This window comes from Ovis aries, chromosome 14 (assembly GCF_016772045.2).
Source record: "Ovis aries strain OAR_USU_Benz2616 breed Rambouillet chromosome 14, ARS-UI_Ramb_v3.0, whole genome shotgun sequence".
NCBI lineage: Eukaryota > Metazoa > Chordata > Mammalia > Artiodactyla > Bovidae > Ovis > Ovis aries.
Window position 1 is genome coordinate 2037304 of NC_056067.1, and position 27539 is coordinate 2064842.

At 58.6% G+C, this 27539-nt stretch overlaps 4 protein-coding genes across 8 annotated transcripts in view; 2 read left to right on the forward strand and 2 right to left on the reverse strand.

Annotated features, from left to right (window-relative positions):
* Positions 1–849: 849 nt before the first annotated feature.
* On the reverse strand, positions 850–5428 carry LOC101116249 (chymotrypsinogen B). Its single transcript, XM_060399219.1, has 7 exons — positions 5377–5428; positions 3370–3473; positions 3172–3251; positions 2989–3067; positions 2558–2738; positions 1527–1660; positions 850–1058 (listed from the first exon to the last, which is right to left on the reverse strand). The coding sequence occupies exons 1-7, from the start codon at positions 5426–5428 to the stop codon at positions 897–899; spliced, it is 792 nt and encodes a 263-aa protein (XP_060255202.1). The 3' UTR covers positions 850–896.
* A 7823-nt stretch (positions 5429–13251) lies between these two features.
* On the forward strand, positions 13252–16589 carry LOC114112429 (chymotrypsinogen A). The gene is made up of 7 exons (XM_060398214.1): positions 13252–13303; positions 14077–14180; positions 14300–14379; positions 14921–14999; positions 15361–15541; positions 15620–15753; positions 16360–16589. Exons 1-7 carry the CDS (start codon positions 13252–13254, stop codon positions 16519–16521), a joined length of 792 nt encoding a protein of 263 aa, XP_060254197.1. The 3' UTR covers positions 16522–16589.
* Positions 16590–17025: 436 nt separating this feature from the next.
* LOC101117443 (chymotrypsinogen B) lies at positions 17026–21167 on the forward strand. Its single transcript, XM_027977544.3, has 7 exons — positions 17026–17103; positions 18099–18202; positions 18289–18368; positions 18770–18848; positions 19206–19386; positions 20360–20493; positions 20945–21167. The coding sequence occupies exons 1-7, from the start codon at positions 17052–17054 to the stop codon at positions 21104–21106; spliced, it is 792 nt and encodes a 263-aa protein (XP_027833345.2). The 5' UTR covers positions 17026–17051; the 3' UTR covers positions 21107–21167.
* Positions 21168–22056: 889 nt separating this feature from the next.
* Positions 22057–27539, reverse strand: part of BCAR1 (BCAR1 scaffold protein, Cas family member) — a 33628-nt gene continuing 28145 nt past the window's right edge. For 4 of the 5 annotated variants that reach the window (XM_027977630.2, XM_042230738.1, XM_027977631.2 and 1 more), the window contains 3 exons: positions 26290–27387; positions 25484–25573; positions 22057–22993 (listed from right to left, as the gene is read on the reverse strand). In XM_027977630.2, the coding sequence (XP_027833431.2) occupies positions 22481–22993; positions 25484–25573; positions 26290–27387 (1701 nt within the window). In that variant the 3' untranslated portion in view covers positions 22057–22480. Of the gene's footprint in view, positions 23300–25483; positions 25574–26289; positions 27388–27539 lie in introns of all 5 variants that reach the window. The other variant, XM_042230739.2, reaches the window with a different exon arrangement.

The window sequence follows — 27539 nt, forward strand, 5'->3', positions numbered from 1 at the left end:
AGGACAGTGTGGACCGGTGTGTGTGTGTGTGTGTGTGTGTGTGTGTGTATGGACCTGGGAGAGGACAGTGTATGGGACCTGGGAGAGGACAGTGTGGACTGGGGCGGGTGTGTGTGTGTGTGTGTGTGTGTATGGGACCTGGGAGAGGACAGTGTAGACCGGGGTGTGTGTGTGTGTGTGTGCGTGTGTGTGTATGTGTGTGTATGGGACCTGGGAGAGGACAGTGTGGACCGGGGCGGGTGTGTGTGTGTGTTTGTGTGTGTATGGGACCTGGGAGAGGACAATGTGGACTGGAGCGGGGGCTGTATGTGTGCATGTGTGTGATGATGAGTGCTGGGACCGATGGTGGAGGCTGTAGGCCTCGCTCTGGGAGGATAAAATGGGAAATGAACTGTTGTAATTCTGTCTGCTTCTCCCTTAAACCCAGTGCTTTGGGGCCATGGATTCTGCCCCAGGCCCCTCCGTGACAGAAAGGACAGGTGCCATCAGTATACACGGGTCGTGCAGAAATGTGCAGGTGAGGAACCAAGGGCGCTAGAAAACCGTCCACACAGCTTCCCACTGCCCACCCCTCTGGATGGCACAAGACTCCTGCCTTCCAGAATGCTCCATGGGCCAAGGTGGCTCCAGCAATTAGGACCTGGGTTCTACCCCAGGATGGAGCCCTGAGCAGGGAGGACGGGATTCAAAGCCTCAGCTTCCTGAGAAGCGTGTGGGGCGGGGGGCGGTGCTGGGGTGCTGGCAGCCTGAAGGGAGCAGTAATATCCCCTTGGTGGTTGACGGGGGCCCTGCAGCCCCATGCCGCCCCGGCCACACAGGGAGCCACGTGCAGACTGTGCTTATGGACAGAGGGTTTTATTAGGGACTCTCAGGGTGGGATGCCAGGAGGCCCGGGCTCAGTTGGCAGCCAGGGTCTCCTGCACCCACGGCATAAGTGCAGTGACGCGGGCGTACACAGCGGGCGTGGATGTGGAGCACGTGCTGCTGCCCCAGGACACGATGCCCGCCAGGGTCCAGACTCCGTCCTTCTGGCAGACCAGGGGGCCGCCAGAGTCGCCCTGCAGGAGGAGACAGGACTTGAGTCCAAGCCGGAAAGAAGGTGCCAGGGCCCCACTGTGCCCGGACCTGGCCGAGTCCAGCGGGTGCAGACCAAGGGCAAGTGGGGGCCCAGAGGTTGTGCACAGACACTCGGACCTGCTCAGATGGCAGCTCTGCCCCCTACTCCTGGGGGGCCTGGGGCGGGGGCTGATCCTCTCAGCCTCCCCATCACCTGTAAAGCGGCCTGAAATGTCCACTTTGTGGGCACAGTGTGAGATTAAACACCCCTGGAAGTCTCACACCACACCCGGTCAGGGCCAGCCCACGTCAGGGACATCTCCTGGTGCTGGTCCCTGCCTTCACTGGGGCACCAGACAGGGCCTGAGGTTAAATAAGGCATGGCAGAGAGGAGTGGGCCTCAAGGCCTGACTAGTGTGGTGGTGGGGAAGGGGCAAGTAGCCTGTGAGGGCGGGCAGGGCAGGCAGTACCATGCAGGAGGAGACGCCGCTGGCCCCCGCACAGATCATCACGTCGGTGACCCTGCTGCCCCAGTACTTCTTGCAGTCGGTGTTGGACACGATGGGCAGGGTGGCCTGCTGCAGCTTGTCAGGGGTCTTGAGGGCTGGAAGGACAGAGGGCGTGGGGTCAGGGCCCAGGGAGAGGAGACCAGCGCCTGCTGGAACCCTGCCCTCCCGCGGTGTGATCCTCCTCCATCACGACGGTCGTGGGCGCTGAGCGCCACCTTCCAAGAGTCTGGGAGGCGGTCCCTCTCCAGTTCCACACCAGGCAGTGTGTCTGCGCTCCCAGCACAGTTGGGCAAGCAAGTCCTGCCTCTGAGCCCCTGCGCCCCGGGCCCACCGGGCTCTGCGTGTGGGCAGAGGCGCCGTCCCTCCTCCCCAGCCCTCCTCTGCCTGGGGACGCTGGGGGGACCCAGGGGGAGCACTTCCCTCTTCCGCCCTTTCCTAGCTGCCTGCGTGCTTAGTCGCTCAGTCGTGTCCGACTGTTCGTGACCCCAGGGACTGAAGCCCGCCAGTCTCCCCCGTCAGTGGAATTTTCTGGCAATAGCACTGGAGTGGGTTGCCATTTCCTCCTCCGTTCCTAGGTGCTTGTGTCCTGTTAAAGGACCGGCAGGCTATGGCCGGCACTCAGGCCTAAACCCGACCTGGACACTGGGCTCCGGGTTCTGACTTCAGGGTCGCTGGACACAGCCGCCCTCCTCAGTCTCGGGGGCAGTCCGGGCAGTCCGTCTCCATGGAGGTTAGAGGGGCGCGACACTTGCTGGAACTCAGGTGTTTCTTCAGAAGCTGACTGTTCATGTATGTGTTATTAAACCTTATTTTTATTCATGTTTGATAGGTTTTTAATTGCGTGTTTTTAAATAAAGAAATGGGGAGGTTGATAACTGTAAAGGAATTTACGACCAAAACATCTCTAAACAACCATGCGTGTGCCACTTGGCGACTCCTGGGCTCAGGGAGCCCCCACCCCAGACCCCCAGCTGGTGGGCAGAAAGGCTCACCGTTGTACTTGGTCTTGCCCCAGCCTGTGGTGGCGCACAGCATCCCAGCAGGGAAGTCCTCGTCAGTGCTGGGCAGGCACACAGCCGACACGGTCTCTGAGAACTGCGCGGGCGTGGCCAGCTTCAGCAGGGTGATGTCATTGCGGACCGTGAGAATGCTGAACTTGGGGTTCTTGAAAACCTGCAGGGAAGGCCCAGAAAGACAGCTGAGGCCCTGGGGTATCCGCCAGTTTCTAGACCATCTCCTTTCCTGGCGATCTGTTCAGGACAAACGGACCCACAGGAGCCCAGAGTGAGAATCCTGAGACTGGCTCGATCCACTTGGCTCCTGTCTCTCAAGGGGCTGAAGGGTCTTCCCTTTGCCCCCTCCCCAGCCCCGGCCTGCAGCCCGGCGGCTGTCCCTCGGCCCACCCAGCGAGGCCTGTGCGTACCTTGCCAATCTTCAGGACCTGGGTGTTCTCGGTCTGTGAGCCCTGATCAAACTCCCCAGCCACAACCACGTCGGAGGTTCTGGGGGAATCAGGTGGTGGTTAAGGATTGAGCTTGCGCCCTGCTCCCCTCCCCGCCCCGCCCAGGCCGAAGCCAGAAGCAGAACCCTGAGCTCTGGTCCTCACGTGACCCCGCAGTGGGCGGCAGTGACCACCCAGTCCTCGCTGATGAGCGAGCCCCCGCAGAAGTGGAAGCCGGTGCTGTCCTGCAGGAAGATGGGGAGGGTCAGCGTGCGCTGGACAGCAGCAGCACCGACCGTGGCAGCGGCCCTCTGCCCAGCTGAGCCCCCGGTGCCTCCGCCTCATTCACAGAAGCCCCCTCACCTGCAGGGACACCTGCCAGGGCCAGGAGCCGGGCACGGCGTCCTCCCCGTTGACGATCCTGGCGAGGCCACTCAGCACAGGCTGGATGGCGGGGACCCCGCAGCCTGGGGAGGGTGACAGGAGGGTGAAGAAGCGCTAAGACCCAGAGCCAGTCTGCGGAAATCCTCGCTTTTACTTCAGATGTCTAGGCTGACCCAGAACCCACCGCCACACTCCCCGCTTCTCCTGGCACCCTGTGGGCTCAAGGATCCCCTCACACAGCCTACCGACCCCAGGAGCCCACTGTGGATGCAGAGGCGTGGAGCCGCCCCCACCCAGGGCCACCCTGCCTGAAGGAGCAGGGGACAGGCTGAGACAGGGGCTGTCCTGCCTGGACTCCGAGGCCTGCCCCTCCTCGCCAGGAGGCCTTCCACCGGCCCCCAGATCCCATTTCCTCAGGATGCTGGGGAGCAAGCAACGCCACCTCACAAGTCAAAGCTCACTTGTTAGACTGGTAGGATCTGGGGGTCGTGAAGTTAAAATCTGATAACCCTAGCCCCTGGGGAACCCAGAACGCTGACAGCTGATGGGGAACGTTTTACACTGAAATCTCTATTCCCAGAGATTTCAGGAACTCTCCATTGTATAAAGTTTTAATTATTTAATAAAACAACATTTTGATTCCATGCTATTAAAGGACACACTGAGGAAAACAGAAAACGGAGGACCTGAACGGTCACAAAGCAATGAGAAAAGGCAGGTGTACTTCATGTGTCCGGGACACACTTGCTGTTTTGGGACCAGCTGAGTTCTTGGCACCTGTATACAGGTTTACAACTCGGTGGCAGTGAGGAGTGTTGGGCAGGTACAGCCCTGATGACCACCTGGAGGCCATATGGGCCTTGCTACAGGCCCAGTCCAGTGTCTCCTGCCCATGTGGACAGACCAGCCCCTCATCACCAAAATACACGTCATCAACACCTTTTTTTTTTTGAACTAGCCAGAAGATTCAGTATCAACTGTGATGTATTCACCCAGCTGAGTGCTCTGCAGCGATTAAAGTGAATGAGCTGGGTCTCTGCATTAATGGGAATAAATCTAAAACTACATAGATAGGGAAAGGCAGGTTGTAAACCTGATGTAGCAAATGATACAGTTCATGTAAGTTTTTATAAATATTATACTGTGCTGGTGGATTTAGAAACGTGTGGTAAATTTGAAAAGCCCACACAGAAATAATACACAGTGAGTTCAAAATAGGGATCACCTTCTGAGAAGGAGAGAAGGGACTTCAGCTCAAATGGTTCTATGTTTTAAAAAGAAATACCTGAGCAAATCTGGAAAAAAATAACATTTGCTAAAGTCCAATGAAAGGTACAAAGATGCGGTATTATTTTCTGTATTTTCCACTATTTTTTTTTTTTTTGGAAAGTGCCTCGAACAGTATAGTCCCAGGAGGAGGCTGTGGGAGGCTCTTGTGACTACACCTTCACTCTGCCCACAGCGCCCCAACCTGAGCCACATCTGGGGCCCCAGAACTCGGTGCGGCTCGGACTGGACTTTTCTGCTCCAGGCACAGGTTGTGAGGCTCGGGAAGCTCCCAAAGGCCCTGCCTGTCAGGGTGAGGCCCAAGCGGGCAGGGCAGGCCTCCGATCTCCCTCCTGGCCAGGTCCGGTTCGCTTCAGACAGAGCCCCTCAGCCCTCTAATGGGGCCTGGCTTGGGGCCGTCAGGCGCCCAGGGACTCAGGGACTTCCTTAGCCACCTCCCAGACCTGGCCGGCCATGGCCCTGCATGCTAAGTCATTCAGTTATGTCCAACTCTTTGTGACCCCATGGACAGCAGCCCACCAGGCTACTCTGTCCATGGGATTCTCAGGCAAGAGTACTGGAGCCCGTTGCCATGCCCTCCTCCAGGGCATCTTCCTGACCCAGGGATCGAGCCAGCGTCTCTCATGTTTCCTGCATCGGGAGGCAGGGTCTCCACCACTAGCACCACCTGGGAAGCCCTGAATGCACCCTGGCACTCACCGAAGGCGGCCCCTACAAGGGCAAAACAGGAGAGGAGCCAGAGAGGGGCCATGTTTCTGCTTCCGGGGGATACAGGGCGCCTGCCCTGGGCTCCTTTTATATCATATGGGACCCCAAGGCCTCCGCCCAGCCCGAGAGCCACCTCCCTCCCGTTATCTAGGAACCTTGGGAGACAGAGGGGTCAAGCCCCCCTGTAAGCCTGACTGAACTGGCTCTCGGCCTCAGACATCCCAGCACCTGGGAAAAGGGCAGCTGCCCTGGCACAACGTCGCCCAGGAGTCTGCCAGGGCGCTGAGGTCAAGGCCAGTGCCCAGGCTGGGAGCTCAGGTCCTGCAGGGCCCAGCTCGGGGCAGCCAGGACACAGGGCAGTGGGTTCTGCTCCCAGTGCACCGGGAGGATTCCCAGCCCCTAAGTACAGGCGGTCCCAGCACTGGCTGCAGAGAATCCCAGCAGGTCATCACTGGGGGGCCCTGGCTTCTCAGCAAAGAGTGCTTTCAATGCGAGACTCATCTAGAAGCACAGCATCACACAGAGATGCTGGGCCATCCAGAGGTCACCTCAAAACCAGCCAGCTTCGAGCCTGTGTGAGGGCACGTGAAGGAATCACCCCCATGGCTGGTCACAGGCAGGTCGCAGGTTGGCAGACATGTTGTCCCGTACCTGCTGCTAAGCTCAAACACACACTCTCCTCCCGTGATACCTCACAACTTAAGGAACTGGTGATTGCATGAAACTTGAGTTTCAGATAAGATGGGGCTTTGTTTTAGCACCATCAAGTGATACACTGAGGAAATGGCAAAAAAAGGATGTTAATTGTCACAGAACAACGAGAAGAGGACAGATGCAGGTTAATACGCCAGTGGTGTGTTTTCTGTAAGCCGAAGACTTTCCAGCACCATGGACGCGGGTCCTTCTCTCCCCTGGGCCAGGGCCTGGTGTGGACCCCGGGGCAACCCACAGGGGCAGAGCTCAGGGCACCCCTGCCCTCATGGGGCCAAGACTCAGAAGCGAAACAAACAAGAAAAGAACCTGCGGGGTCCGAGAAACCAGGAGAGGGTCTGGAAATCTGCTGCTCCGGACAGTCCAGTCTGGTCCTCACCGATAAACCAGTCTGAGAAGGAAAATAAGCCAGCTGGGCAAACTGCGTCTATTCCCAAGACGTCCAGGGCTCTGCGGTCCCGGGGCCACAGGCATTGAGAGAGAAGCTGGTCAGGGCAAGCAGGACAGTGTTACAGGTCTGGATTTGGACTTCACCAGCTTTGAAGTTCTGTCTCCAAGTTGTGAGTTCAGCTTTGTTTTAGAGTTCTCTGCAGGGGGATGTTCAAAATATTTAAGCACTCCTGAGCAGACGCTCTGGCCAGTGAGAATGGCGGCCATGGCCGGGACAGGCCCACAGAGGCCCTGAGCCCTGCCTCTGAGGGGAGGATTGCAGGGGGCAAACGGAGTGGGGCCAGCAGCTGTCTGGTAACTGGGTCTGCAGCTTTTTGACTTTTTAAGAATCATTATTATTTTTGGCTGTGCTTGATGTTCGTTGCCGCACATGGGCTTTTTATTGCAGTGTGCAGGCCTCTCTAGTTGCCCCACAGCATGTAGGATCTTAGCTCCCCAACCAGGGATTGAACCTGTGTCCTCTGCATTCACAGGCAGATTCTTAACCACTGGACCACAAGGGAAGACCCACTTTTGATATTTTAACAGGCTGGGTTCAGTCCAGGAAAGTCAGCCCTGGCTTTGAGCACAAGGAATAATCCATACTGAATTCCTGGCCAAGGTAATTTATGGAAACATTAACATTTGCTGTTTTGTTTTTCCTTCACTCATTCCAAGCAGGTAGCAAAGCCATCTGTGATTTCCTTGCCTCTGGGATTTTTCCAGACTGGAAAGCAGAAGCAGCCTGAGGTCACTGGCTCCTGAGGTCTGTTGGGAAAGTAAACTCTTGGCCAAGTAGAGCTCAGGAGGGATAAGGCCTTGGCAGGGGTGGGGCGGTGGCGGGGTGTTCACCACAGGGGAGGGGGCGCTTCCCTAGCCCATAGAGATTTTCCAGACCATGAGGTGAGCACCCCTAGGATGAGGGTGACCGTCTTGTCACAAGGAATGACAGCCTTTGCCACTTGTCTAAAGCCATTTCCCCCTTCTTGTCTTCCAGGAAGGTTCCCCTGGAAGGTCACCCCAGCCCAGCTCTCGGGGGGAGGACTCTGATGAACAAAAGCCGGCAGAGGCAGAGGTGAGGCGAACCCCTGCCCTTCCCTTCATGCACCTTGGCTGACTCCCGTGCAGAGGCGGTGCTTGGCGCCTTGGCTGCCGTCCTCAGATCCAGAGAGGAAAGACCCTGACCCAGAACCACACCATCGCCCAGGGCTAAGCGAAAGCCTACACCTGCACACCTCCAGATCTCTGCTGTGTGAGAAAAGCAAATCTCTGCCGCTGAGCCACTGTCAGCCAAGTGTTTTATTATGAAAAGCATCTTCCGTGACGCAGAGTAAATGTGAGAATGGTCCCGGGTATCTTCTGTTTTCCCTGCAGACCTACTCTCCACTGTTTCCATCCTGCTGGCCTCCAGCAAGACTGACCTTCAGGGATGAGACTGCACGAGAGCGTCCCTGCCTCTCTGGCTTCCTACTGGGGTCAAGGCCAGAGACAGGGGAGGAGACAGAAGTCAACTATTTATTCTCTGGGTCCCCTCCCTGAGAGGCTGCTGTGGGTTGACACAAACTATTCTGTATAAAATAAGCTACAGGGGGCAATTCCCTGGCAGTCCAGTGGTTAAGACTCTGTGCTCCCACTGCAGGGGGTATGGGTTCAATCCCTGGTCAAGCCCTGGAAGAACCATGGTCAGGGAACTAAGATCCTGCATGCCTCAGGGAGGAAAAAAAAAAGAACAAAAAAGCCACAAGGACACATTGTACAACATGAGGAATACAGCCAATATTCAACAATAACTACAAATGTAGCTGATAACTATGAAAGTGAATGATTCCCTGGTGGCTCAGATGGTAAAGCATCTGCCTGCAATGCGGGAGACCCGGGTTTGATCCCTGGGTCGGGAAGATCTCCTGGAGAAGGAAATGGCAACCCACTCTAGTACTCTTGCCTGGAAAATTCCATGGATGGAGGAACCTGGTAGGCTACAGTTCATGGGGTTGCAAAGAGTCGGACACGACTGAGCAACTTCACCTTCACCTTATGAAAGTGCTTTTACCATCTGAGCCACCAGGGAAGCCACTAACTATAACTATAAACAACTATAAATATAAATAGCATTAAAAAATTATGAATCCCTATATTGTATACCTGTAACTTATATAATACTGTACATCAACAATACTTCAATTAAAAAAAAAACAAAGAGCTCTGAAAATGGATGGTGGTGATGGCTGCACAACAGTATAACTGTACTTCGTACCTTCTGAATTGTACACTTAAAAATGATTAAGATGGTAAATTTCATGTTATTCATATTTTAGTACAATTTTGAAGAGTGAAAAAAAAACAGTGATACCCCTTCACAGCTATAATTTTTAAAATGGAAAATAAGTTTTGGTGAGGCTGTGCAGAAATTGGAATCTTTGTACATTACTGGTGGGAATGGTGCAGCTCCTGTGGAAAACAGTCTGGCAGAGTCCCAAAAGATTAAACAGAGAGCCACCATGTGACTCAGCAATTCCACTCCTAGGTACATGATCCCTAATCTTTGGCCCTGCATCCAATTTAGGACTAACTGCAGAAAGCTAAGTGTGTATTCCTAATCAGTCCCAAAGGATGCCTGGGTTCTAGTTGGCCCTCCTCCAGCTTCCCTGTGCCCACACCTCCTACGGGTACATCTGAAGTGCTCCACTATAAAGCATTTCCTCTCCTCTGCTTGCCTTTGAGTCTCTGCCAAACGCAAGTGATGCTGCCTGACTACCTGGGTATAGCAGTCTTTGCTGGTCTTCATTTGGGTGGTCTTTACTGATTTCCACAAAGGCCAAGCTTCTATTGGTGGCCTCCTCCTTGCTTGTCACCCTCCCTAGGGGCCAGGTAATCATTCTTGCATTTCCAGCCCCACTGACCCCTGAGCACCTGCATCTCCTTATGGTTTCCCTAAGCCCTTGTTGCTGCTACTGCTAAGTCACTTCAGTCGTGTCCGACTCTGTGCGACCCCAGAGATGGCAGCCTACCAGGCTCCTCTGTCCCTGGGATTCTCCAGGTAAGAACACTGGAGTGGGTTGCCATTTCCTTCTCCAATGCATGAAAGTGAAAAGTGAAAGTGAAGTTGCTCAGTCATGTCCGACTCTTCGTGATCCCATGGACTGCAGCCCACCAGGCTCCTCCGTCCATGGGATTTTCCAGGCAACAGTACTGGAGTGGGGTGCCATTAGAAAGTCTCTTTGTTAGACTCTCTAGTGAGACTCCTGGCAGAATAAAGAATCAAAGTTCAAATTTCAATCTGTAATAGCAAAATAAAGAAACATGCATTTCTTTCCTGTCTGTGTTTAGGGCTGAGAATCACTTCATGGAGCAAAAAGTGAGTGGGATGATAGATGGGTAACAGCCCAAATGTCCCAGCAAGAGAATGGGTACATACAGTGTGGTGTATGAGACTTTCCTGGCAGTCCAGTGGTTAAGATTCTGCCTTGCCAAAGCATGGGGTGTGAATTCCATCCCTGGTTGGGGAACTAAGATCCTACATGTCAAGCAGCATGGCAAAAAGATTAAAAAGCAAAGTTTTTTTTAAGTGAGGTGTATTATACAATATTGCACAGCAACTATACCTCAAAAAGATTTTTTTAGAAAGTGTTATGTACTTATGAAGTGCAATACCACTCAGCAACACAAAGGAACACACTGCTGACACACTCAGGAAGACATCTGGTAGAGTGAAAGAATCCAGACACAAAGACAGCACACTGTATGGTTCCACGCCGATAAATTTCTAGCACAGGTAACACTAATCTATGGTGAACGACATCCGGACAGTGGTTGCTGGTTGCCTCAGAGAAGGGGAAGATGGACATAGGCACGAGGAAACTCTGGGGAGTGATGATATTATCTCACATCTTGGCTGTGGGGTTTGCTACACTATCATCTACACAAGTCAGCACCTATCTGCTCACTTTGGATCTGTGCGTTTCACCATGTGCAAACCGTATGCAGTATATCTTACCTTTGATGGTAAAGAGGGTTGGGATTTGACCCCCTCAAGAGGAGGAGCTCCCCAACCTGAGGAGACTGCCTTCTGAGGTGCCGCCTGGAGGAAGAGGGCACAGTTCCAGAGGCGCGGGCCCGAGCCCTGACACGACCCCGCGCGGGGCCAAACCCCAGGAGGCGGCCGGGCCCCGCCCGCTGACCCGGGCCCCGGGCGGCCCCGTCTCCTGTCCTGAGGGACGGTCCCTGAGGCACACCTGTCTGCGGGCTGGCTCCTGCACGGCCCCCTGAACATTCTAGAGCGAACAGGTGCGCAGTGAAGGCTTTCTGACAGGAAGACCACCCGCGGCCGGGGCCGCACCTCCCCCTGGGCGTTTGTCTGGGCCCTGGGAGTCTACGCAAGGTTTCAGACACGGGGACGGGCCAGACAAGTATTCGCGGCAAAGGGAACACAGGAAAAGGCTCTTCACTGTACACTGACTGGGTTGGCCAGACAACCTGGGGGCCAAAGACCCCGGCCTCCGACCTGTGAGGAGGCGCCCCCCGCTGGGGCCGGGGCCGGGAGGGCGGCGGCTGTTCCACGCGGAGGGAAAAGGTCCAGAGCCGAGAAGTCGGAGCTGTGAAGAAACACTCCGCCCTCAGCGGTCCTTTGTCTGGGCGGGGGCGGGCAGAGCGCGCAGTCTCAAGGATGCGCGCGGGAGGGCACGGCTTGCCCCGCCCCGGCCCGCCTTAGCCCCGCCCCCAGAGGGGTCCAGCCTTAATCCCGCCCCGGCCCGCCGTAGCCCCGCCCCCAGAGGGGTCCAGCCTTAATTCCGCCCCGGCCCGCCTTAGCCCTGCCCCCAGAGGGGTCCTGCCTTAATTCCGCCCCGGCCCGCCTTAGCCACGCCTCCAGAGGGATCAGCCCGGCCCGGCCCGGCCCGGCCCGGCCCGACCCGCCCTGCAGCTGCGCGACTTCCCAGCGCCCGCAGGGCCCGGGCCGGTTGTCGGCTCCCAAGGCCACCGCCACGGGTCGGCCCCGGTCGTGCTCTCCCACCGGCCGCGACCCAGCCCACTCAGGCTCGGCGGCTGCCTCCTCGCATCTGTGCTTCACCAGGCGCCCCTCCAGCGGCCCCTGGCCCCTCCCCCTGCCTCGTGCCCTCCCGGCGCTTGCTGCCATCCAGGCTCGCTCCACTAGGCCTGTGCCCTCCTGCTCCCTGTGCCTCGACACCGGCCCCACCCAGACAGCTAGGAGACTGGTAGATCACAGGTTAATCTCTCCCTCGGAGTGGGGCCCTCCTGCCTTGGTATTAGTAATAACAACAACAATGATTATAGCGCCTTGGCTGGTGGTAATGTATATTTCACTGTGTGTGTGTTTTCAGACCGTTCCATAAACTCCCCACTGCTTTCCCACGCAGGCCCGTAAGGCAGGACTTTGTGTTTCTTTCTTTTGTTTGATCTGTGCCTGGTAAGCTCTGGTTGATAAGATGGATGAACTTGAACAGGTGGTGGGTTTCATATGCACGGGGCCCACACTCTGCATTGTTTCATGCCCTGCTTTCCCACCCAATGCATTGTGGCCGTCCCTTCCTGTCACTGGCAGTCCTTTAGGAAGCACGAAGAGCCCCGCTGGCAAGTCAAGAAGGAAAAATAACAGGGCTGACCAACGTGCATTAGGTTAGGTCTGGTCCCAGCACTGCTGAAGATGGGCCAGGCCTTTCATGAAGTAGGACCTGTACTCTAAGCATCCCCATTTTACATATCAATACTTACAAAAGGGATCAGAGAGGCTAAGTAACTTGCCCAAGGCCCCCACAGCTGTTTTGTGCCAAAACCTGTGAACCACCACACTACAGTCATCAGTGCAATGGAAATGAAAAATTGCCATGAGATACCATTTTACCCATGTGTTTTGGGGTGCTTGCCCTGTGCCTAACGGCCTCACCTTCAAATTTCTCACTCCCCAGTTTCCCAATTGCTGGGAAAGTGTCCTACTGCTCACCGGAAATAGGCCTCCTTGCCTCCTGCTTTTCCACCTGGTGCAGCCTCCACCAGCTCTTGCAGGGACAAGGACAGGGGCCCCCTGGCTGGCCCTGAGCCCAGTCCTGCCTTTGGATGCCATGTGCTCAATTCTAAGGGCAAGATGCCTGGTTGGAAGGCCTGGCTCCACATGAACAGGCAGTGGGTGGCTTGCCCTCTGAACCATGCGGCACACAGCTCATGTGACTGCGCTGACAGTGAACTGAGCCTTCAGTGAGGCTTCTTGGCCATCCCGAGACCAGGGGAGCATTCTCAGCCCACCGGCCACCCGTGCCCTCACCATGCTGCGGTCCCTGCCCCTCCTCCTCCTTGACCACACTGCCCATGGGGTACTGAACAACTGCAGACCAACTCAATTACTCGTCCAAGGTCCTCCAGACTATGAGAGACTGAACTGGGGCTCAATCCTGCCCAGACCTGGCTGCTGCTCAAAGGGCCCCTCCAGAAGCAGGGCCTGGAGGAGGAAACCTGACTGTCCTTTCCCTTTAGCTGGTCGAGGGCCACCTTGGTTGGCCCCACCTTTACTGTTCTCACTGGCCCAAACTCGGCCGTGGTTGCAGCTGCTGCCATCCCAGGCCCTGATGCCAGGCCTGCTCTGGCACATCCTACCCAGTGGGGCACATGCCCAGGAAAGAGATTATCACATCAAGGTCTTCAGATAACAGCCTGGTGCACAGGGATATAATAGGGAGCCCTGCAGCAGGCACCCCACACCACTCTGAAGGCAGCACCATGAACTTCCTCTGGCTTCTCTCCTGCTGCGCCCTCCTGGGCACAGCCTTTGGTAAGTACCTGGGCAGGCAGAGGCCAGAAAGGCTGTCTCCCCTTCCACCCACTGTTGGAAGGGGTGCTGGCTCCAGCAACCCCCAGATCAGCAAAGGGCAGCGGGGTCCCTGCTCCCAGTTCAGCCATGCATTGTTGGTATTAGTCTGAGCGGGTCTTTCTCCGTCTCTGAGTCTCACATCCCTAGAATGAGGACACTGGGAAGACTGGACCACACCATCCAGTGTGAAGTCCCCAGGGTGCAGGTGGACCTTCCTATGTGCAAGGAGCGTGGACCCTGTTTAAGGAGAGGGAGCAGTTCCAGAGGGCCAGAAAGTTCTGTGAGGAGTTAATGGCTCCCAAGCAGCCTCAGATGATGAACAAGTGGGTGGGTGTGGCTTGGCCCTCATCAGCTCTTTCAGGCCCTGAACCAGCACTTTTAAACTTTTAAACTTGTGTGTCAGGAACAGAGTAAGTTCCTGCTTTGCCTTAGTAGTCAAAACATCTTTCAGCTTTATTATATACCAACTCTGTGAGGTTGCCAACTGTAAGATCCCCATTTTGCTGATGGGAAAACTGAGACTCAGAGTGAGTAAGCTGGGCGGTGTGATAGGGCTGGGTTCAAACCCACAGAGCCCAGCCTCCTAGCCCATGCTCTGGCGCTGCCACCACATGGCACTTGGTCTGCTGGGCCTGAGACTCACATCGGCCTGTGCTGTCCCTAGGGTATTCCTGGAGCCATGGGTCCTGGGTGAGACCTTGGCCTCCACTCCTCACCCCTTCCTCCCTCCTCAGGCTGCGGGGTCCCCGCCATCCAGCCTGTGCTGAGTGGCCTCGCCAGGATCGTCAACGGGGAAGAAGCTGTCCCCGGCTCCTGGCCCTGGCAGGTGTCCCTGCAGGTGAGCGGGGTTCTGTGCGTGAAGGGGGAGGAACGGGGGGGTCAGCTGGGCAGGGGGCCGCTGCCCGAGTCAGTGCTGCTGGTGTCCAGCACGTGCTGACCCTCCCCATCTTCCTCCAGGACAGGACCGGCTTCCACTTCTGCGGGGGCTCGCTCATCAACGCGAACTGGGTGGTCACCGCCGCCCACTGCGGTGTCACGTGAGGGCCCAGGGTCCCCAGGAAACCCTTTGGGGTGGTTTCTTCCAGCACTGAGGTCTTGCCCTTTAATGCCATTTCCCAGTTTCTTTTTGTTTGTTTCTCCTCCCCCGGGGTCTCCTTCTCTCCCAGGCCAGGGTCTCCCCTGGAGCGGAGGGCAGGCTGCCCCTAGCCAAGCTGGACAACTAGTAGGCTTCGAGCCCCAACTCTGAGGTTCTCACCTGCCTGCCCCGAGGCTGCTCCGCATGCTCGGCAGCCTGAGCTGCGGCTTCCACGTCTGGCCGCCCGCTTCCCAGGTTCTAATTTTGAGATGTGCAGCAAATCCAGGTCCTGCCGGTCTCCCGGCGTCGCGTGGAAAACACGAGGCAAGCGAGACTGCACAGTGGAGACTCCGAGCTTCAAGCTCCAACTCACACCACACCCCTGTGAGGACATGCACAAAGACACGCAGATGCCCACACGCGCGTGCCCCGACGCCATGTGTACTCCATGCCCCACCTACCCGCCTCCAGCGGGAACCTCTCTTTTCTCTGGCTCTCTTCAGAACCTCCGATGTGGTCGTGGCTGGGGAGTTTGACCAGGGCTCAAGCTCTGAGAGCATCCAGAAGCTGAAGATTGCCAAGGTATGGTGGCCCCCAGGGTCGTCCAGGTGTGACCCCAGGTAGGGCGGTCCCTCGGGAGTGGCCGCCTACACTAAGACCCAGATACTCCAGCTCCCCTCGGTTACCCCGATACCCCATCATGATGGGGCAAAGCAGAGGGCAAGGTGTGCGAGGCTCCAGGAAGGGAAGGTCTGACCTTGAGCCTGGGCTGGGGTTCCTGGGGCCACAGGAGGAGCTGCCGAGTGGAGCAGGCTGTCGTCTAGGGAGGGGCGCTGACGCCACGAGGGGTCTCCCAACGCCGCCAGCTTCTTCCCTTTGCGACTTCTCCCCAGACCCCAACAGCGGCTATTTGTCTCTCCCCCACCCACACACACACACACAGGTTTTCAAGAACTCCAACTACAACTCGTTAACCATCAACAACGACATCACCCTGCTGAAGCTGTCCACGGCTGCGAGCTTCTCCCAGACTGTGTCCGCTGTGTGCCTGCCCAGCGCCAGTGACAACTTCGCCGCCGGGACGATGTGCGTCACCACAGGCTGGGGCCTGACCCGATACACCAGTGAGTGAGGGGTGACCACGGGTGGGCTGGCTGGGAGGTGGGAAGCACAGTCACTGACCACCCACCCTCCCCTTCCAGATGCCAACACCCCTGACCGGCTGCAGCAGGCATCCCTGCCCCTCCTGTCCAACACCAACTGCAAGAGATACTGGGGCACTAAGATCACCAACGCCATGATCTGTGCGGGTGCCAGCGGTGTCTCCTCCTGCATGGTAGGGCCTCCCAGCCTCGGGGGGGTTCAGGCCAAGGGCTTGGGCAAAGACGGAGGAAATGGAAGCTGAAGGCAGCCCTCTTTCAGGGCCTGCCATTCTCTTCTGGAGCATTCCTGCCGGAGTAGTTGGGAAGATAGAGCTCCTGGAGAACCCCCAGTGACCTCAGCAGAGGGGTACTAGAGCAGGGGCCTCTGCTCTCAGAGCTTCAAGCTCCATGTTACAAGATGCCCTTGATATCTGCGTCTGAGCAGTGGCACTTCCTGATCTTGTGCAGTGCACAGCCTGGGCAGCAGAGCATGGCGGCCCTAAAGGCTCTTGAAGGGGCTTGGCAGACCTTTCTCTCTCCCTGTGGCCCCGTAGCCAGCAACACCTGTACTTTCCTCCTGTCAATCAAACCTGCTCTATTGAGCCTCTGTTATAGGACCCCAGGGGGTGACCCAGATTTCCAGGGGCACAAACCACAGGAGCTGCTGAAGTTTCTTTCACAATCCTTCTAATATGCATGTGCTGAGCTTCCACTGGCTGTCTGGCCTGGGACTGGGTGCTGGGAACAACGTTCACGAGTCTGGCCTGCCAGCTCCAAGCCCCCTCCTCCCTGTCCTGCAGGGCGACTCTGGCGGCCCCCTGGTCTGCAAGAAGAATGGAGCCTGGACCCTGGTGGGCATCGTATCCTGGGGCAGCAGCACGTGCTCCACGTCCACCCCCGGCGTGTATGCCCGCGTCACTGCTCTCGTCAACTGGGTGCAGCAGACCCTGGCCGCCAACTGAGCCCCCAGCCTCACGCTGGCCTGCCTGCCAACCTTGCTCCTACATAGCCACAATAAACCGGTGGAAGACATGTTGATGGTGTCTGTGTCCTGTGCTGGGGTTTCTGGGAGTTCATTCTTCTCCTGAACTTGGACCTTCACTGAACCAGGTGGCAGATGGTGTCCAGGAGGGCCCCTTGTTAGCCCACCTCCCACGCGCGGCCAGAAGGGGTGCACACAGATGAGGGGGGCACCTTGGCCTCCTGCCTCCCCGTCAACCCTTGGCTCCTTGTGCTCAAGGCCTGCCCTGGGGAGGGGGGACCTGGGGGTGGAGTCCGGTGCTGGCCCCACACACTTGTGACTCCAGGAAACTTTCCCAGGAGTGGCCCCCAAGGCCTGTCTCTTTCCCAGGCCCGTGCTGCAGTCAGGTGCTTCTCAGCCCAAGGTCTTCTGATAAGGAGGGGATGGCGAGGCAGGCTGCGATTGGTGGGCTGGGGCAATATATTGGGGGTCCCTCGGGCAGACCCCATCTCCCCTGCTGAGCCGCACACCATGGCCCTTCTCTGGGTTGTCCTTGGCTTCTTCCTCTTTGGCAGCAGCTTCGGTAAGTGCAGGGCTCAGGCAGACCTGGCAGACCCCGGTCAAGCCTTGGCCCCGCCCTGGCCCCAGACCCAGAAGCAGGGGACACGAGGGTCCAAGTCCTCATGCCTTGAACCACCCCTGCCGCCCACCCCTCCAGGTGCCCCTCTGACCCTCCTTGGGCACCTACCCCTGGCTCCCCACTCCTCCGCTGGGCCTGGGGCCCCCCGCCACCTGGAGGTCCCTTGGACTTCTGGTCTGGTCTCCTCCATTCGCTCAGAAGCCTTGGGGTGGTCTGGGCTCCTCTACCCCCCAAACCTGCCACCAAGCCATGTGAATTCTGCCTCAGGGATATTCCCCAAGCCCGTCCATCTTGCCCGGCCCCTCCACCCTCTGGGTTTGGACGCACTCCTGGGTTGGTGCCACCCCACCTGTGGCAACTGTTCAGTCGCTAAGTCGTGTCCGACTCTTTGCTATCCCATGGGCTGCAGCACACCAGGCTTCCCTGTCCTTCACCATCTCCCAGAATTTGTTCAAACTCATGTCCATTGAGTCCGTGATGCCATTCAACCATCTCATCCTCTGCTGCCTCCTTCTCCTCCCACCTTCAATCTTTCCCAGCATCAGGGTCTTTTCCAATGAGTCAGTTCTTTGCATCAGGTGGCCAAAGTACAAGGTAATACCCTCACCCAAAGCTGCTCCCCCTGAAGACTCAGAGGCCATGAGAGCACCCAGGACTCACACAGGACATCCCAGCCTTTGGGAAAGGATCCTGGGCTCAGAGGGGACAGACACCCCCCTCAGGGCACACAGCAGGCCGGGGAGAGACCCTCCGCTTCAGGGACCATCCACAAGAGTGCCTAAGGGCAGTTGTCAGCTAGCCGGGAGGGGGCTAAATGTCTTGCAGCAGACAAAGCTCTGGGTGCCAGGGTGCTGCGGAGGCCTGGAAGAGCTGCATCTGCACCCTGATACCCCTTGAGGCACCATCTACAGACCAGCCACCCCATCTCTGCCCCTCAGGTTGCGGGGTCCCCGCCATCGACCCTGTGCTGAGTGGCCTCTCCAGAATTGTCAACGGGGAGGACGCCGTGCCCGGCTCCTGGCCCTGGCAGGTGTCCCTGCAGGTGAGGGGGTGCTGAGGAGGGGCAGGTTAGACAGAGGGGGCTGAGATGGGAGAGGCAAGGCTGACTCTCTCCCACCCCCTCCCCAGACCAGCTCCGGCTTCCACTTCTGCGGGGGCTCCCTCATCAGTGAGGACTGGGTGGTCACCGCCGCCCACTGCAGGGTCAGGTGAGGCCCCACTTCACCTGCTCAAAGGGACCACCTTTACCTCCCAGCCCCAAGCAGGCTCAGGGAGTGGGCACGGGGCTGCTGTGGGAGGGGGCTGCCAAGGGGCTGGGGGCGGCTGCTCTTGTTCCCCACCTGCAGGCAGAACAGTCTCCAGGAAAAGCCCCCCCATCCTCCAACCCCCCCAGCACCCCGGCCTCCAGACCCCAGCTTGGTCCAGGACAGCGTGTCTGGGCCTCCGCCTTCACAGTACAGACGGAGAAACTGAGGCCCAGGGAGAACAGGGGTGCCCTGGGGTCCCCGCAGGACTGCGCAGCCCGGGTGGGCTCGCCCACCTGGCACAGTGCCCAGGCCTCTGCGGGGGCAGCTGTGAGCCTGTGCTCCGACTGTGGCTTCCTTTCTAGGAAGGGTCACCTCGTGGTGGCCGGGGTATCCGACCAGGGCTCCGAGGAGGAGGCCGGCCAGGTGCTGAGGGTCGCCGAGGTACTCACGGTGGGTGGGCGGTGTGGTGGGGGAGTGCTGGGGCGGGGAGGAGGGGGGTGCTGGGTGGGGGGTCGTGGACTTGAGGACCCTGACCAGCGGCTGCGCTTCACCCCGCCGGCACCTCTCTAGACCGACTTTCTGTTCTTCTTCCCAAACACAGCTCCTTTACAAACACTCAAGGTTGTTTTGCTCATCGTAGGAAAATGCAAAATATGTCACATGCCACTCCCCCCACTTGGTCTGTTCGGCCCCATCTGCGTTCCCTCAACACCCTCTGCACCCCCACCCCCCAATCGCTCGCCTGCGCCCCCGCGGCCCCGCCCCCGTGGCCCGCCCAGCCCCCGCTGTCCTGCGCAGGTCTTCGAACACCCGCAGTGGGACCTGCGCGCCGTGCGCAACGACGTGGCCCTGCTGAAGCTGGCGGTGCCCGCCCGCCTCTCCGCCGCCGTGGCCCCCGTCTGCCTGCCCAGCACCGACACCAGCTTCCCCGCGGGCTCCCTGTGCACCGTCACCGGCTGGGGCAAGACCCGGTACAATGGTGAGTGTCCGTGAAGAGTGCTCAGGGCCCAGACTCCTGCTGTGCTTCCAGCTAAGTCCTGAGCACAATCAACCTTCCCTTTCTTTACTTAAAGAAAGCTAAAGTGAAGTCGCTCAGTCGTCTCCGACTCTTTGCAACCCCCTTGTCTGTAGCCCACCAGGCTCCTCTGTCCATGGGATTTTCCAGGCAAGAGCACTGGAGTGGGTAGCCATTTCCTTCTTGAGAAAGTCTTCCTGACCCAGGGATTGAACCCAGGTCTCCTGCATTGTAGGCAAACGCTTTACCCTCTGACCCACTGGGGAAGTCCACTTAACCCTCTTTATTAAAAACCTATCAAGCAAAAATAAAAACAAACCATATATACCTAAACAGTTTCCAAAGAGACACCTAAGTTCCAGCACCTAAGTGTCACCCCTCTAATCTGCACGGAGGTAGAGTGAGAAGGGTGGCCGTGCCCAGCATCCCTGAAGTCTGCGCTGGGAGCCCACGGTCCAGGCTACCTTCAGGCCCGAGCGCCCAGATCTCCCCTCCCTCCCCGACTCCAGCCTCCTCAGGCTCTTCCTCTGTCCTGAGTTCCTCCACCACGGCCACAGCCTACCAGCTGGTCCTTTAACACAACGCGAGCAGCCAAGAAAGGGCAGAACAGGGAGGTGCTCCCTCATGGGTCCCTCCAGCGTCCCCAGCCAGAGGAGGGCTGGGGAGGAGGGATGGCCCCTCCGCCCGCACGCAGGGCCGGGCTGGCCCAGGACGCAGGGGCCCGGCAGGCAGGACTTGCTTGACCAACTGTGGTGGGAGCGCAGACGCATTGCCTGGTGTGGAACTGGAGAGGGACCGCCTCCCAGACTCTTGGAAGGTGGCGCTCAGCACCCACGATTGTCATGATGGAGGAGGATCACACCGTGGGAGGGCAGGGTTCCAGCAGGCGCTGGTCTCCTTTCCCTGGGCCCTGACCCCACGCCCTCTGTCCTTCTAGCCTTCGATACCCCTGACAAGCTGCAGCAGGCCACCCTGCCCATCCTGTCTAACGCCGACTGCGAAGAGTTCTGGGGCAGCAAGATCACTGACGTGATGATCTGTGCGGGGGCCAGCGGCATCTCCTCCTGCATGGTACTGCCTGCTGCCCTGCCCGCCCTCACAGGCTCCCCCCTGGCCAGGCCAGGAGGGCTGGGTCCTCTGCCGCGACCTCCTCACCCTCATGCCCTGCCCGGTGTCCCAGTGAAGGCGTGGACCCGCACTATCAGAGGGCCCTGGTGAGAGCTGGCTCTGACCAGGCGTGGTATGGTGCTTCCAGACGGATTTAATTTCATAGCAACCGCACAAGATGGACATTTCCATCCGTTTTACAGGTGATGGGGAGGCTGAGAGGGTCAGCCCCCGCCCCGGGCCCCCCAGGAGTAGGGGGCAGAGCTGCCATCTGAGCAGGTCCGAGTGTCTGTGCACAACCTCTGGGCCCCCACTTGCCCTTGGTCTGCATCCCCTGGACTAGGCCAGGTATGGGCACAGCAGGGCCCTGGCACCTTCTTTCTGGCTTGGACACAAGTCCTGTCTCCTTCTGCAGGGTGACTCCGGCGGCCCCCTGGTCTGCCAGAAGGACGGAGCCTGGACCCTGGCAGGCATCGTGTCCTGGGGCAGCAGCCGGTGTAGCCCATTCTTACCTGGCGTATATGCCCGGGTCACCAAGTTCATTCCCTGGATTCTTGAAGTTCTGGAGGCCAACTGAGCCTCTGCGCCACCCCAGCTCCCATCTGTGTAAAACCCAAATAAAACTGCTTGCATCTTCACCTCTGCGTCTTCACCGGGCTAGATGAAGGGTGGGAGGGTGGCCGCCCTTCCTGAGGGCCCTCTGGAGTTCAGAGCTGAGAGGGCTGGCAGATCGCCCAGCCCCATGCCCTCCTTCACGGAGATGGGGAGTGAGGCCCAGATTTACATGCATCACGATGACAGCTCGTCCCCTCGTGGGAGGAGGGCACAGCAACCTACTCCAGGGTTCTTGCCTGGAGAATCCCATGGACAGAGGAGCTTGGTGGGCCACAGTCCACGGGGAGTACAGGCCACAAAGAGTTAGACATGACTGAAGCAACTTAGCAGGCACTGGTCCCCTACCTCCCAACTTGGAAGCCAAGTCTCAGTGTAATTCAGATGGAACACTTCTGGAGAAGTTCCACAAGCTGAAATTAAGAGCTCCTAAGGGTTAAGTTCTGGACAAGGGCTGTGAGAGTTTCTCTGCATGGAGTCTTGTGTCCCCCAGGGGTGCCTGCAGTGGGGGGCTCTCTGCCTTTAGATGTGGGGGCCCCAGCACGGCTCACTGGCTCCTGGAGCAGCTCCCGCCCCTGCACCCGCCTTCCCCTCGGCCACTGCCGGGAACCAGGGTGGATTTTCATCAGACCTCAGTGCTGGCTGTGCCCTTGGCCACACACAGGCTGAGCCTTTCTGGTCGCAGGGCTCCGCCGGACGCTGCTCTTCAGCCTCCTTCCAGCAGCCCGGGCTCTCTGCCTCCTCTCCAGGCCCAGCCCTGCTCCCCCAGGCCTTCATTTTCTGAAGAGACCTACTTTCTCTTCATCCTTTTCACAGCTTCAGCCTGAAACCCCTGGAAACCCCTCAACCTGGCAGCCCACCTGTGGCACACCTGCCTTCCCACCTGGCAGCCTTGACTCTCATACCTCAGGAGGATGCTTTTCATTTTAAATTTTATTTAAATGTAGACTATTAGTCAAATGAATGGAAAATCAATAATGAAAAATAGTTTCTTAGGGTTTTCTCCTGGTGCAGAGAACATACCCCCAGCCACGCTTGCCCTGTCGGGGGACGTGGCCCCCTCACTGGTCAGCCCAAGGGGTCCCCTGAGGCTGTGTGGGTGGTGAGGCCTGTGGACCCCAGCCTGGCCCCCCTGGGCCTGCAGTGCGTTCGGGAGAGACTGCTAGCCCTCATAGCCTCGGCTCTGCTGGGGCTCCGCCAGGAGGCCTGCCCCACCTCCTGGCCCATCATAAATACACACGCTGCCCTGCGCAGTCTGGGCGCCTGGCCCCGCGCGGTGCGGCAGCTCTCTGGGCCGTGCCGCCCTGCCCTCCTGCCCTTGCCCCTCCGTGGGCGGCACTCAGGCGGCGGCCAACTGGCCCAGGACGCGGCGGAACTGCTGGGTGCTGTGGCCCAGCTCCTTGACCCGGTCCACCATGTCCTGGGCAGCAGCGGGCGATGGGTACTGCAGGGCGGCAGCCTTGGTGGTCGCCACGATGCCGCGCAGCAGCTCGCACAGCAGGTTGCTGTAGTGCGTCACCTGGCTGCGCACGTCAGCCGCCTGGGCCTGCCGTGACAACGTGTCCCCGATGAACACCAGCTTGTGCGCGCTGAGGATGACGAACTTGCTGTGTGCCACGAAGATCTTGGGCGGCTGGTTGGTGGCCACGGCGGTGAAGAAGGCGTCCACGGCGTTGGTCAGCGTGGTCAGGTTGGCCTCGCACTGCTCCAGGTAGAAGAGCAGCAGCTGCCGGTCCGAAGGCCCCAGGCCACCTGGCCGTCCCGGCACCGCAGCCTGAGCCGGCGTCCAGCTGGCCAGGTCGTGCTCTATGGGCCGCGACACCTCTTGCTCCAGCCGCTCGAACTGCTTCAGCTGGGAGAGAGGGACAGCAGGGTGAAAAGCAGGCCGTGGAGCGAAAGGACAAAGCCCAGCGGGAGAGCGAGGGCCCCCGGTCAGAGGCCCTCACTGGCCTCCCCGGCCCCACCCGCCCAGCCTGCCCTCAGACATTCTCCAGACGGCCTCCCCACTCATCTCCAGAGGTGGCAGGCCGTGTGCGTCACGCCTTTGAAAAGACAAAAGTGCTAGAGAGGGGGCCGGTGAGCGGCGGCGGGGTGAGGGGTCGCGGCCTCCTGGTTGGGATGCTGCTGTCCAGTCACCTCCGACGCCATCCCTGGGGGACTGGGAGAAGGGAACGCACTCGACACTTTGTTTCCAACTTCCCATCAATCTCCAAGTATTCCAAAATGAAAAGGTAAAAAAAAAAAACTCTCCTTAACGTATGCAGTGTGAAAAGATTCAAATACACGAAGCAGAAAAGAAGAGAGTTATCACCTAGAGCAACATGCACCCTGAAATCTGTTAAATCTCTGGTGAGTTATCCTTTTAGAACTATACACTGAAGTATTTGCAGATGAAATGAGGTAAGGCTTTCACAACAATGTGGTGGACAAGTCGCTGCCCTGAGAATGATGGGCTAGGGAAGCCTGGGGCTCCTTCTCTCCAGTGAGTTTACCTGGGGGGTTATTTTCTTCAATTTTATACATGTATTAAATCTCTCACAATAAAAATGTTAAGGAAAAACCAAAAGGTCATAGTACTTGCCTATTTCAGAAAAACCCCACCCATAACTAGTGACTGTTCTACAAAGGCGTTTCCCTTTAAACACGAATAGTCCCTTTCCCTCTTGAACCAGAAAACTGGAGGGCTCCGCTGGTGGCCTCATGGCTAAGACTGCGCCTCCATCGCAGTGGGCGCAGGTTTGATCCGTGGTTGGGAAACTAAGATCCCGCAAACGGCCCTCCCTCCCTGCCCGCCACCCCAGGAAAAGATAGAAACTGGAAACATACAGTGTACTAAGAGTTGACTCATTGGAAAAGACTCTGATGCTGGGAGGGATTGGGGGTAGGAGGAGCAGGGGACGACAGAGGATGAGATGGCTGGATGGCATCACTGACTCGATGGTCTGAGTGAACTCCGGGAGTTGGTGACAGACAGGGAGGCCTGGCGTGCTGCGATTCATGGGTTTGCAAAGAGTCGGACACGACTGAGCAACTGAACTGATATATACATATATTAAATATATATATGTATAGCCTAAAATATATATTAAATATATACACATATTATAACCTACCTTTAACACCCAACAATAATGGGCTGTTCACTTCCTGTTAGTGAGTACACATAAGCCATGTGATAAAAATCCCCACCAGCAGCAGCTCTGGCCTGGATGTTAGCAGTGTGGACTGACAAGTCCTCACCCCAAGCTGGTTCTGACTGGGTGGCTGTGACCAGCCCTGCATAGACTCAGGTTTCAGGCTTTATTTAATTAGCAAACCAGCGTGACACTGATCCTTCCTAGCACTTGGAACCCTGACTTTCCCTCTTAGCTGGCTACTTGGTGAAACTCACTTGGTTCTCTCTGGTTAGGTAAATGCTGCCAGAGTGGAGCAGAAGGCAGAGAAGACAAAGCGTACGTCCATTTCTAAGTCAGTGGCGATCCCCTTCAGAGCCAGTCATTAGCATCTGTACCTCGGCTGCACATGTTCTGTGTGCTCAGCACCTCCCAAGCATTATACATTGTTTACTCATTGAATTCTCACACTGACCCCAAGATGGGTACAACTATGTCCCCTACTTTGCAGCTGGGGAAACGTGGCTTTGAAAACCACACCCCAAGTCCCCAGTCTCAGGGTGAACCTGGTGGGCTCTCTCCTAGACCACCCTTCCCCATGCTCAAGGAATGGGAAGTGAGGGAAACTTTCTGGGTGATACTTTCTGTGTTGATTTTTTACCAGACTGTATTTTAATTTTTAAAATCTCCATAATCAGAATAAAACTCCCTGAAAACAAATCCCTTTCCTATTCTATGGAAACAAGCCAAAAATGAAAATTCTATGTCCTCAGATAAACACAGCAGTGTTTTTCACAATAAGAAAAACTGGGTACAAAGCAAACATTCAACTATAACTGATGTAGGTTAACTTTAAAAACAATTTATGGTCAATATTTAATGCCACGGAAACGTCCTGAGATGAAAGCAGATGTAACTGTTTTCATTCACGTCTCAAGCCACGGATGGCGGACCCTTCCAAGGCCGGAGCAGGAATGGAAACCAGCCCCAGAGCATGGCGACTGCCCCTGAGGGTGAGTGGCTTCTTTTTTGCTTTCACACTTCTCTGCGTGTGCTAAGATACCTGCCACGATGACTGACAATAACCTACACAAATCCTGCTAACACATGGGGACAGCTTTGCGGGAGAGCAGAGTGGGGAGGGTCTGGGGAGCCCCGGAGGGTCAGCTAGCAGAACAGACTCTCAAGACGACAGTGCCAGGAGAGGCTGCGAGCCTGGGCGCCCTCACCTGCTGCAGCTCCAGCTGGCCCTTTCCCTGCCGCGTGATGCTGCCCTTTTCCAGCAGCTCCTTCTGGGTCTTCTCGAACTCTTCCTTCCCCTGCAGGGGAGACACAGGATGGAGCTGAGCCACAGCGCCCAGGCCAGGGGGTGCAGCGAGGCCAGCGGCCACCGGGGGCGCTGCGGCCATGAGCGGAGGGCGGGGCTCGGGGCTCCGCAGCAGGGCCTTGGGCCTCCTTCAGCTCCAGCCCTCAGACCGGTACCCGCCAGGCGGCCACGCGCCAGCTTGGGGTGAGGACGGGGCGGGCGCCCAACCACGCGGTCAGGCTCCGCCACCCCGCCCTGCCCCCACGGCGGGAATCACGTCCAGGCCGCCCCCTGGGGTACAGGGTCTGCCCGCCCACCCCTGATCGCTGTCCCTGGGACGCCCACTCGGCCAGCACCCGGGCCTCCATTCAAAGGCCCAGCCGGGCCCACTGTCCGTCACTTCGCTGTTCTCCCTCTCCTGCTAGGATCTTTGCTTTTGCTTGCACTTCAGGATTCACCTCCCCAAACAGGACAAGGCGCAGGCGCCAGACAAGCCCTGCCCTTGCAGGTGACTGGCAGCCATCCCTGGGGGGCGCTGCAGGACCCCTGAAGGTGCGGCCACATGGGTCCAAGGGCCTGAGACAGGGAGGGTGGGACTCCAGGGGCCCGGCTGGCCTGGAAAAAGAGAAGCGCCCAGGGGCTCACCAAGACCTGGCCGGGCCCCATGCCTGCCCCTGGCCGTGAAAGCCTGCTGGGGGTCAGGGCCCTCCCCAGGCCGGGCGCACCCACCTGCAGGTGCACGTAGTCATAGTCCTCCATCCAGCCCCCCTCGCCGCTCTCGTACTGCCCGTCAGGAGAGTCCTGGGAGGCGAACTTGGGGGGCGAGGGCAGGGGCCGGGACTGGATGCTGCTGGCCTTGTCGGCGGGGGTGGGGTGCAGGGGGCCACCCCCCTCCGGCCCTGGGACAGAGGCCTTGGTCCGTCTGAAGAGCAGCGAGGCGTTGCCATGCAGGAAGGAGGCCAGCTGCTTGGCGTCCTCGGGCACCGCCCGCGAGCAGGCCACCAGGCGGTCCAGGTCTTCGGGGGTGGCGCCCAGGCCTCCCCGGCCGCTCTCGAGGGCCTGGCCGTGGGCCACCAGCGTCTGGTACACATCCTCCATCTTCTGCAGCTGCCGGCTCAGCTTGGCGTGCAGCGTGCGGTCGGAGGTGTGCGTGGCGTTGCCCACCGCGCTGCGGGCGAACTCCAGCAGCTCGTGGACGGCTGCGTGGACGGCGGCCACGGCGGCCCGCAGGTCCACAGCTGGAGGCTCCTGAGGCTCGGGGGGCCCACGCCGGCCCCCGCACCCGCCTGCGCTGCCTGCCAGGTCCAAGAGGTGGGCCACGGTGGCACTCACGCCCTGCTGCAGGCGGGTCAGGGCCTCCACGGCCACCTCCAGCTCCAGGGGCTCACGGCCCGGCACCGCCGCCTCCAGGGAGGAGGCCGACTGGCTGCTGCGGGTGCTGCCGGTGCTCGAGGCCGACAGGCGCTTGGCATCGGCCGGGGCCTCCCGCTCGGCCGCAGGAGGCACCGAGTACACGCCGGCGTCTGCCGCGCCGCTGCTGGCCGCCTCAGGGGGCAGGAGCCGCTCCCGGGGCACGTCGTAGAGGGCGCCGGGGCCGGGCCGCCGCAAGCCTGGGGGCACGTCGTAGAGGTCGGGGGCCGGGGGCGGCACGTCGTACACCTCCTCGGGCGGCGGGGAGTCCGGAGGGGGCGCGGCTAGGACCAGCGGGTGGCGGGTTGGGTCGAAGGGCTTGGCCTTGGCGAAGGCGGGGGGCACGTCGTAGGTCTCCTCACGCAGCAGGGGGCCGTCGGGCACGTCCTTGCTCACCGAGGGAGGGACATCGTACACCTGGGGGCCGAGAAGCGGTCACGGCTGCCCGTCCACCTGCCCCCCCCCCCCCCCCACCCCCCACCCCGGACCTACGGGTGGACCCAGGCATCTGTGCACACACAGCCCTGCGCTCGAGGGCCGCAATTCTTCCTGCAGGTTATGCTTCAGAG

What these genes read in the sequence shown, in the direction of transcription:
- LOC101116249 (XM_060399219.1), bottom strand. Translation starts at nt 5,428, where the DNA reads ATGGCCCCTCTCTGGCTCCTCTCCTGTTTTGCCCTTGTAGGGGCCGCC. An exon ending in GCCGCCCACTGCGGGGTCAC is followed by an intron (nt 3,068 to 3,171) that starts GTGAGGACCAGA and finishes TGATTCCCCCAG; the next exon opens with AACCTCCGACGTGGTTGTGG. An exon ending in AGGTCCTGAAGATTGGCAAG is followed by an intron (nt 2,739 to 2,988) that starts GTACGCACAGGC and finishes CCTTCCCTGCAG; the next exon opens with GTTTTCAAGAACCCCAAGTT.
- LOC114112429 (XM_060398214.1), top strand. Translation starts at nt 13,252, where the DNA reads ATGAACTTCCTCTGGCTTCTCTCCTGCTGCGCCCTCCTGGGCACAGCC. An exon ending in AGAAGCTGAAGATTGCCAAG is followed by an intron (nt 15,000 to 15,360) that starts GTATGGTGGCCC and finishes ACACACACACAG; the next exon opens with GTTTTCAAGAACTCCAACTA. An exon ending in GGGCCTGACCCGATACACCA is followed by an intron (nt 15,542 to 15,619) that starts GTGAGTGAGGGG and finishes CTCCCCTTCCAG; the next exon opens with ATGCCAACACCCCTGACCGG.
- LOC101117443 (XM_027977544.3), top strand. Translation starts at nt 17,052, where the DNA reads ATGGCCCTTCTCTGGGTTGTCCTTGGCTTCTTCCTCTTTGGCAGCAGC. An exon ending in CCTGGCAGGTGTCCCTGCAG is followed by an intron (nt 18,203 to 18,288) that starts GTGAGGGGGTGC and finishes CCCCCTCCCCAG; the next exon opens with ACCAGCTCCGGCTTCCACTT. An exon ending in GCCGCCCACTGCAGGGTCAG is followed by an intron (nt 18,369 to 18,769) that starts GTGAGGCCCCAC and finishes CTTCCTTTCTAG; the next exon opens with GAAGGGTCACCTCGTGGTGG.